Source organism: Parasteatoda tepidariorum, chromosome 7, assembly GCF_043381705.1.
Source record: "Parasteatoda tepidariorum isolate YZ-2023 chromosome 7, CAS_Ptep_4.0, whole genome shotgun sequence".
In the NCBI taxonomy this organism is placed as follows: Eukaryota; Metazoa; Arthropoda; class Arachnida; order Araneae; family Theridiidae; genus Parasteatoda; species Parasteatoda tepidariorum.
Genome location: NC_092210.1, coordinates 5,252,202 through 5,263,257, shown reverse-complemented (window position 1 = coordinate 5,263,257; position 11,056 = coordinate 5,252,202). Strand labels below are relative to the sequence as shown.

The 11,056-nt window shown below is 30.0% G+C and overlaps 1 protein-coding gene across 2 annotated transcripts in view; it reads left to right on the top strand.

Moving 5' to 3' along the window:
• The first annotated feature begins 428 nt into the window (after positions 1–428).
• The window catches only part of LOC107449707 (amyloid beta A4 precursor protein-binding family B member 1-interacting protein), a 65,504-nt gene continuing 54,876 nt past the window's right edge, over positions 429–11,056 (top strand). For both annotated transcript variants that reach the window (XM_043039783.2, XM_043039782.2), the window contains exon 1: positions 429–600. In XM_043039783.2, the coding sequence (XP_042895717.1) occupies positions 496–600 (105 nt within the window). In that variant the 5' untranslated portion in view covers positions 429–495. The remainder of the gene's footprint in view (positions 601–11,056) is intronic.

The window sequence follows — 11,056 nt, the reverse complement described above, 5'->3', positions numbered from 1 at the left end:
AAATACATTTGAAAATTTAAAAATCGAAACAAATGAACGAAAATAACAACGTATAATGAAGTACATTATAACCTTTTCCCAAAAAGAATAAATTAAAAAATAAATAAATTTAAAAAATAATGAAATGAGTATGTAATAAAATAATTTACCGCCAAACAAATAATTTAAAAAAAATAATTAAAGAAAAATAATTGAAAAAAAATCTTAAATTTTAAAAAAATTAAATAAATTAAAATTAATTAATTTAATAAATTTTAAATTAAAAAAAACTGTTTCAAAATTCGTAAAAAGGAAGAAGTGTGTGAATGACAAGTCTAATGTTGATATTTGGTATGGAAACAATGTTTGGGGAAGAAACGTCTGGCCTTCCGCCAATGCGCCGTCTCATGGATTCTGTCCGACCGCCGCCGCCCCTACTCTAACCCCTTTTCGGGATGCTCACCTCTGTGTTGTATGTGCCGGGGCTTTGAGAAGTCGATCGACTAGTGATGCGGGATGGCGGAGGCCGCCAGACGGCGACCTTTCTCCATCTTGGACTCGGATTTATCTCCTGGAGTATATGAACAAGATGAAGATGACGATGAAGCAGACGATCCTCTGGTAAGCATGCTTTCAGCTCTCTAACACCAAGCAATTCCTATAAATCAGTTTTAATTTAAAATTCGACAGATAACAGTACTAAGCTGTCGCTAGGGGCTTTCGCAAACGGGAGGACCTGAAGCAGTGAATCCAATAAAAAGAGTACCAGATTAAGGTGCACGGTTCAACTTTAACTCAATTGATCTTTTATGAAAAAAATTTAATTTTGGTACATTATATTCTCAAGAAATAAGAATGCAGAGGATAATGGAATATCAATTAGTGATTCTCTTGTTATAAATTTGTTAACTTCAATTTTGATTCCTACTCAACATGGAACCAAATTTCATTTAAATTTCCTATATTCGTAGCAAAATAAATAAATAAATGAAATTAATTAATTAAATAATTAATAAATAAAGTATAAACCGAACTTAATATAATTTTAAAAATCTCATTAAAAATGAAGAGGAAAAGTATATACATATTCGAGGTAATAAAGTAATGTTTAAGAGGAAAAAAATTTTCCTTCTAATTACTGAGAAATTGCAATCAACAAAGAGAGATACAAAAAACACCAAACTCCGTTTAATTGCAGAAGAAAACTTGAAGGATTTTCTAATAATTGCCTCTCTGTTTCACCCCGCGATCTAACAGATTTTGATGTTTCATATATACACCTTCCTCAACTGTGATTCATTAGCTTTAAATAGCTTTTTTTTTTCAGGCTTGAATAATTTTCGATCTCAAATACCTTTATCTTTTGAAAGTATACTTTTTTTTTTATTGCAAAAGCACTTGTGCATAAAAAATGCTAATAATATTAAGGTTGGTCTTAAAAAAAACTACCCATATAGACGCATGTACTGGTCTTCAAAATTAAGAAAACCTTCTGATTTAAGTTGACTAACACTGCTGACCTCTGTACCGTTTTAATTTAAATATAATTTGAAGATTGTATGATGAAATACAAACAAAATAACTATCAAGGCTAGGGTGATGATGACCTCAAAAAAAAACAAAAAAAAAAATGGAAGGCCCTCAAAAATGCAGGAAGAAAAACGCCCTCTAAAAACTATCAAAAATAAACTTTAAAAATATTCTATCGGTGCCGTGTTTTATTATAGTTTAAAAGAATTACAAGTCCGACTCAGTATTTATAAGTCCCGCAGCGGACTGATCGTAAAGATACGGTTCCCAGTAGGACACCGAAGTCAAGCATTTGTTAAGCTTTGATCAGCCTGCGTAGGGACCGAGGGTGCATGGTATCGATCCCGGTTAAACTGTTCTACCGTAAAGTCCTCAACTTCGCACGCAGATCATCAAGCTACAAAAGCAAGGGAGCTATCTCCTCTGCAGGGTACCAAAATTTCGATGGCATGTCTTCGGATCATCATCAGGGATGTTTCCCAGATCGCCGCCTATAGCCCATTGTGCAGCTTTGGCGCGATGTTAATAAAGTACCTACCTACCTGTATTTATTAATTTAATAAAAAAAAATTAAGTAGTAATGGAAATAAAATGTAAATAAATACCTGAGAAATATAAAAAAGAATTTATTAATCTTTAATTTCAATCTTCAAGAGCATCAGAATGGCATTTGTATCGAAATTTGAAAGTAATTTACTTCAAAAAAAGTTTATTAACAAGCAAATATCAATCTAAATTGATAAAAACAAAACGACTAAAAAAGAAAAGTTCTAAAAAATAATAAAAAAATGAGCAAAAAAATGCCCCCCGTGAAGAAAAAAAAACAAAAATATAGTCCTTTTTCAGTCTTTTTTAATTTATTTTTTCCCTATAATATACGGACTTCAAACAATGATTTCATACAAAAAAAGAAAGAAAAAATAGCTTAATGTGGCTGAAACAGTTTAATTATGTTTAACTTCATTTGCCAATTAGGAAAGTATAATAGCAGATGATAAAGCGAAGTAAGTGACTGAAAAAGAATTCACTGTTTGCGTTAAGGGTTGTCTCAATTTCAAGCACGGAGATGTTTCTACTCCCGCGCTGAAATGATCCCCGAGTCCGAGGAGGTGAAGCCGTGGAGCCAAGTGCCAACTCCTGGTGAACGAACTATACCTATTATTTATTTTTGGAACTAGAGGGCTAATTTGTGGTTCGAATAAAAATTTTACTCGATTTTATTCACATTACTTCTTAGGGAAAACTTAAGGACACGATTTGTCCTTTTAATACATTTTAGTAGATGGAAGAAAATATTAGAATGTTGTTTTTCATGCCTAATACTTTTTTTAAGGCATATTTAAAGAACTGATTTCCATTTTCCGCTTCCGCATGATTATTTTCGGAGGCTTAGAAATAATTGTTTAAAAGCAGCTCCCTTCCATGACTCACTTCAATGAGTTCCGACGATAATTCTGATCACGTGATATCCGTTTATTAACGTTAAAGTAAGCACGGCTCTGTTACTAGCCAGTACATAAAATTGTTTTTAACCTAAGTAAATTTCAAAGCGCAAAGAAACGCGTGTGTAAACATAAATAAAACTCATTTCGTCATGTGGTATAGGGCAAAACTAACAAAGACTACATTTTTTTATTATTTTACAATCGTCGTTGAACAGCTGACCCAAGTTTGAGTTTTCGACTACTAATATTTAACTTCGAGGGCTTGTAATTTTGTACCCAATCCAGAAGACAAGCGAACAACTAGATTAAGTATTAGGAGAAATTTGCCTTCTTGGAGGACTTTTTTGATGGAACTAACCCGAATTTGCAATCCACAGAGAGGAAAACCACGGAAACCACCCACGGTAAACCAGACGGCAAGGGGATTCTAACCCACGATCCGTCTACCACTGAGGATATTTTACGTCAGCATTGTGGTCGAGGGAAGGTGTGCGGCTTATCCCCTGAGCCTAAGCGGTTAAGAACTTAAAATAGTGATTAATAATTTAATCGCGAATCGATTGTCACTTTTTCGCTGCAAAAAGTGCGTCATTTCAATTTCTCGTATTATTTATTACATTCTAAAGCTGTAATCATCGCCAAAACGTTCAGGTTTAACAATTTAAAGGAGAATTTTGTAATCAATGCTTTCATTCGAGTTCAAATTAATTTCCTATTTTGTGGTTGAGATAATATTTCAAAGTAATCGAATTAATGTAATCTCATTATTGTGATTACATAGTTTCTTTACATTTATATTTTGTGGCGAATAAATTTTGTGTTCTTTAATAAACATGAACTTTTTTGTTTTATTATTACTTTCAAAAGTCTGAGTCTAAATTTTATTAATTGACAAAGTAACATAAATTTTGCATGAACCTACTTGGAAAGGTCAAATTTTTCTCCATTATAGAAATGAACCATGTAGTAGAACTGAAAATAACTGCTCGCCACGTGGCGAGTAAGCAAATAAAAATTATGATTTAAAAAAACATCCGGTCACCCTTTTGCCTCTTTTTTTTTTTTTTTTTTTTTTTTTTTTTTTTTTTTTTTTTTTTTTTTTTTTTTTTTNTTTTTTTTTTTTTTTTTTCATTTTTTTTTTTTTTTACCGTGCATTGCAAAGTAAAGTGACGTTAGTGTGTTTAACTTAAATTTGTCACAGATTTACATTATTTCTTATCGTTGAATTAACTTTTTATAGGCGTAGATTATTTCAAATATGATTTTTTTTTTTTATATAAAATCTTAATTCAAGCAAAAAATTGAAAAAAAAAGAAGCAAAAATTAGCTATGGAATTAATAGGACCTATCGGTATTGGTCACTGACTCATTAGGTTTGAGAAAAAAGTGGCTACTAAGTTAGTCTATCGGCCACTGGCTATTAACTGAAAATTTAAATTTTCAGGTCTACAAGGTGCTGTTTACCACATTTTGATAATGTGGTAAACAGCACCTTGACCACATTTTGATAATGTGCTGAACATTTATGATAATGTTTTTACTAGTTTAGAATTTTTGATTTTTGAAATTGCTTGAAAAAGTGCTACATGTTATCAAAAGTAGTCACAATTAAAAATTTTACTACTGGCTGCTAGACGATAACAACATAGCATGATAAGTAAATTAATCGTGAAATTTTTGGAAAATTGGTAAAGTCAATACGCTTTATACGTAAATTTTACGTAATAGTGATGGATTGATATTAATATTGAGTTATTTGGTTAAAAAAAAGCTATGTGAAAAAGCTTTGGTATATCGTATTGTAATGGAATTGATTTTACCAATTACCCTTCAATAAGATTGCTTTCGTATATTTTACGAAAGATTGACGAAAGAATAAATACTAATTAGATTTAGAAAAAATGATTCTGTGTATTTTACGCACTATTGACGAAGCAAATTTACCATTTAAATTTCGGTTCGAATTTATTTACGAAACATTTTCAGTTTTTTGGACTACCACTTCTTCCTATAATTTGACGTTTCAACTTACGTTCATTTTGACGTACTGTTGACGTAATAATATGTAAAAATAACGTATTCATTCTTACCTCGTAAAACTTGGTTGATAAAATATTCTTAAAATAAACGAATTTGTTTACGTGAAATTTTATGCAAATTTTCCGTTTCTTTTTTAATAATAATTTTTTTTGTTGTAGTTCAACGTTTCAACTTATGTAAATTTTGACGTACTGTTGGCGTAAATATTATGTAAAAATAACGTTCTCATTCTTACCTTGTAAAAATTGATTGGTAAGATATTCTTAAAATAAACGAATTTGCTTACGTAAATTTTTACGCCAATTTTCCGTTTTTTGGATAACTATTGTTTGCTATAATTCGAATTTTCAGTTTTTCGTAAATTTTGCACGAATGCCTAGTAAAATGTAATGGTATATTTTAATATACATATTTTTGTATTATTTACATATTATATAGATGCGTATTTTTGATGTAAAATTGATTTTTCTCTGCTACCTGTATGTAAGAAAAATAAATTGATAATTTAACATGGAGTCGGATAAAACAAACAAGAAGCGTGTGCTGCAATTGCCCTCAAAGAAAAAAAATCAGGAAAATTAACGTTAAAAACAAAGAGCGGAGAGCATAACATAAGCATTTTTTACTTTTGATGCATAATATGATATTTAAAGAAGGTGCCTTTTCATACAGAGGAGGTGAATGGTGAAAAGGTTCAAGGTCATCTATTCTTATAAACAATCGTTCGAATGACCAACAAAAAAGCTCATTTATATGTGTCCGATGGGCTTTCATTCATTTAATTAATACTTTCAAAAACCGCCTGTGATTTTTACAGGTGAACGAACACGGGGTCTTCATCTTTGATGAACTTGATACGACTTAGGGCAACTTCATTGTCGTTTTAATTGCACACGTCTATGATAAATATTGCTATTTTTATTTATTTGGTGCCTGAAATTCTAAAATTGATTTTATGTTTCAGGGACGTGCTTATGGCACAAAAAGTTATACGATCGCTTTAGTAGGTTGTCTTTTTTAGCAACACGAATAAAAAGGAAGGGGGGAACTAATTACAGATTATTTTCCTTTTATGTTGTTATTTTTTTCTCCCGATTAATGCTTTTGCGTGGTCCCTGGGATAATGAAGTGTCTTACATTTTTTTCTTCTAATTATTAAAAATAAAATAAATTGTGAGAAAATTTTACAAGTTAGCGATTTTATTTTGATTTTATCGCGGTTGAAAAGCCCTTTTATTTTTTGGGTTTACGACTATCTAACTGTAGGACGATTACGACTTATGCATTCCTTAAAATACCTCCACCCTCACCCTCGATCCTCTTCCCATGTCCAAATATTATTATGAATTAGTATTATGAATATTTAGATCTGTTAGTTAACAGAAGTAATTTTACTAAGTAATCATTTTTTAAAATAAAATTTATATTGTTATAACATTATGTTGTTCAAACAAATTTGGTGACTTTACAACCGTCATTTAATATTTTCGCTTCAGAAACGGGCGGATGTATATTAAATACTATTTTTTATTGCATCTCATTGCGCATGAAGCTGATTGTTAAGTTTTAAATCATTTAACAGATCTCTTTAACTGTATTTTATGACAGTATAATAAAGTTATTTGCACCAAAAAATAATAATTCTAGCGAGATTAATAAGATTAGTCCACCTTTCTAAATAACTATATGAAATATTTACCCCGACCTGCCCCAATTTAGGGCATACGGGTAAATGTTTATTAAAATCAAGAAAAACAGAAAAGTACATAAAATACAAAAAGTAACATTACAGAGTAACATTATGTAAACATTACAGAGTCTGATGGCAACAGCAGTAAAATAATTAAAATGCTCCGAGAGTCCCGCCTTATAGTGCCGAAGCCGACGGGGCTTCCCTTATAGTGAGCCAAAGACACAAATGAAAAATTTTACAACACATCGCAGGAAAGTACAGTATGACATACAATGCATCATGTGCAGACCGTACATAGGATTAAAACGAGTAATAATACAGAGTAAGTTGGGTCGCTAAACCAAAGCGGTCATTAACATTGTGACAGGATATAAAGGACACAAAGTATAAACTGTTGATGTATTCAAGTCTAAACTAAATAACTATATTAAAATGTAGCTCAGAATTACATTATAATAATAATGATAATTAAAAACAGCAATTCTCCTAGTTTTAGACTTGTGAATTAAAAGCGTAATAATACGTAATTAAAAGCGTAAAAGGATACAAAAATATTTTTAGAAGAACTGAACCTTTATGACTTTTATTAATTTTATGCTGATGACAACCAAAACAATATGAAAATGAATAAGAAAAAACTGGATCCTACCACGTGATTTTCCGGCCATTAAAAATGCACGGACAACAATAGAAAACTGCGACACCATCATTAGATTTTTATAGAAATAGGAGAAAATAAATTTTCGATTGTATGCCGAATGGCCAGGCAAAATTTGCCGAATAGTGAAAATCTTTGAGAGGTCATAGCGATCCTGTTTATTGCGCTTAAATATATAATATAGTGAGGAAGGAAAAGAAAAGTGAAGAAAAGAAAAGGGACAAAAAAAAAATCCAGATATTTGATCCATTTATCTTTAATTCCCACTCTAGGATAGGAATGAAAGCGTAACATCCTGTCTTTCTACGATAAAGATGATGATAATATGATATAACATTTATTAAAGAGACGTGTTACGTGTAGTGGTCGGAAAAACTACATTATTTTTGTAGTTTTTCAGACATTTACAACTATTTGTTACAAATGTAGTCTACCACAACTACTTTTTTTAAAATGTAGTGACTACAAACTGCTTTGGATTGTAGTGACTACTTCGGTACTTTAAGGAACCGAACTTTGCGGGAGAATTTAATTTACACATGTATAATTTACACTTCATGTTCAAAATGGTTTTGAATAAAAAAAAAATTAGCTTACATTAAACATGAAGAATTATTTAGAAATATTTATTTATGTTTGCATAAGCCATTTTGTTATTCTAAATTTTTTTTTCTTCCGAATTTGTTCATTTAGTATTCAACTTTTTATACCTTTCTGGGCAGCGAATATTAATTTAAGAGATGCTAGGAAATTATCAAATGCTTGCAATTTCGTTAAGTGCTTAATGCTCTTTTATTTCGTCTAAGAAATTAAGTACCTCGAAAATATTTTGTCTTCCTTTGAAATAACATCACTATCTTACGAGTGTACAATCTCATGTGAAAGTGATAAATTATAAACTTTAGTTCTCTCAGAATTCGCAGTCTTTAGATTGCAGGTCGACCTCAGAACAATCATAAACTACATCATTCAATCCCCATTTTTTTAATAATATATTAGAAAAAGTATTAGAAAATTAAGTATTTAATTCAAACTCCGAAGTGAAAACTACGAAGTCAGGTGAATTTCTTTTTATATGCAAGCACTAAAAATTTTTAAGCGTAAGTTATTTCTATCAATATTAACGCCAAAAAACAAAGATCTTTTCAATTTAAATATATTAGTCAATTGATATACTTATCAATAAATACTAGATATACTTTTTAATAGATAATAGACAACTTATAAATATATACTAGACATACATGCCGATAGATAACTTATAGGTTTGGTTATAAAATTGTATCATATCAAAAAAATTTTTAAATATATAAAATGGGAAATTCTTTTTATTATTTCTTTATCTATTTTTTTTTCTTTTTAAGGAAGTGTTGAAATGTTTTGTATCACGAAGTGGGCGGTGATTTATAAAATTTGGGACCCTATGCCCTTGATAATTCCTTATAGTATTAATTTCATCTTCAAATTTATTGTAATTGTTAATTTTAATTTTTTTTTTCAATTGTTGTTTATCATATTTTTTTTTCGAACTTATTTTACTAAGCATGTTGTGAGTCNATAGATAATAGACAACTTATAAATATATACTAGTTATACTTGTCGATAGATAACTTATAGGCATGGTTATAAAACTGTATCATATCAAATTTTTTTTAAATATATAAAATGAGAATTCTTTTTATTATTTCTTTATCTATTTTTTTTTCTTTGTAAGGAAGTGTTGAAATGTTTTGTATCACGAAGTGGGCGGTGATTTATAAAATTTGGGACCCTATGCCCTTGATAATTCCTTATAGTATTAATTTCATCTTCAAATTTATTGTAATTGTTAATTTTAATTTTTTTTTTCAATTGTTGTTTATCATATTTTTTTTTCGAACTTATTTTACTAAGCATGTTGTGAGTCTTGAAAGTTGTGAAAGTGATAATATTGAATAGCAATTGTTGTGTGAGATTTAATAAATTGCGTGCATCTTCCAGTCACGATGACTTATAAGAATAATAAGAGCTCAAAATGAATGCCTTCTTCTGTCTTTACAATCGCTGCCTGGGTCAGCGACATTACTTTCTGTACTATTGACTGCTGCTGATGATGATGCCATGATATTTTCAGGATGTTTGGAAGCATGCGGAAAAAAGAGCATCGGAAAAAGCAACCATAAAAAGTTTTAAAAAAATAGATTCTTAGATAGTACCCCAAAAAAATAGAGTCATGAAACATAAAAATAACTACTAATAAATATGCATGCAATGATAGTCGACTATAAGTCTAAGTACAATAATGATCATTTTATTTTTAAAAGTAAAACAAAATTTATTGAATATAAAATAATTGATTTAGAATAAAATTATCGTGATTTTTCTGAAAAAAATTATTTTCTATTTCGAAATCCGGACCGAAATTCAATGTGATTTGCTTATTCGTGCTGACAAGGGATATCGAAATCAAATTATTCTTAAATAAATATATATATATATTCATTTCGTTGCTCAATTTTAATTTAAATTTAGGGACAGAAAATGTTATAGAAGTTTCAGAGGTCAAGAGTTTTAATCACACACTAAAGATTCTAAAAGAATATTTTACTCACAATTTTATAAAGTGAAATGAAGATCAATTTTTTTTATACATCGTTTAAATTAATTTAATCCTAAAATTAGATTAGAAAAAGAAAAGAGGGATTCTTGCAACTTCCCCACGAGAGCATGGGGTGGGGGGGTATGATTTGCTGATTCTTATTACTGACAAGGGAGGAGGGAAAGTCGAAAATTGCCCAAAGCATGATAACGTCATTTTTGAACAATCTCTATGACCCATTTTTTAACTTACAGGAGTCGGAGTCACTTTTTCGACTCCAACTGTACTCCTCTTACTCTGCCTCAAATAATCATTATTATATGAAATCTGGTGTACTCCCATTTGGAGTAAGATATGTAGTTCAGTAAAGGGATATCCTGCGTTGTCATTTCGCTGTCTTTTTCTCTCTCTCGATAACTGACTATTTCCGGATTCACAACGATTTTGCCTGCCTCTGATAACTCACTTAAAATCTAGTACAGCAAACACTACTGCTCTTGCTTTACGGTTATGGATTTCAAAGATTCTCTCTCTTTTTTTTCTTCTTTCTTTTACTTTTAACGAAAAGGAAAAGTTATTTCATTTTGACCAGATTTTTACGTCTTCATGACACAACTATAGCCATAAGTTTATAGATAAAAAAAAAAAAAAATAAATAAATAAAAATAAAAAAATAAAAAATAAGAAAAAAATTGAACTACATTTCTTAATTAATTCTGAACTTGTCCTTACCAAATACAGAATTAATTTCTCTTTTTTAATTCAACTAAAAAACGTAATTAGTTTTTTAAAAAAATTTTAAATTTTATTTCGCATTGTTTCTTTTTAGTTTACCTTCTTGTTGGTTTTCTATTTCACATTTTAACCGACGTTGAACAGCCGATTATTTTTGGGTTTACGATTATCTAATCAGCTTTACAATTTCAAAACCAAATTAGATAGCAAAGGAGCTTATGGATCAAGCAATGGAACAAACTAGCCTTCCTGGAGGATTTGTTGATGCAGTTGAATCTCGCTAAAGCGAAACCGCTTATCGTGAAATATCGCTTTACATGAAACACATGTTTGTCCCGTGAGTTAGCAATCAATTATTGTTGTATTTTACATGTTTAACATGAAATTTTCAAGCTGAT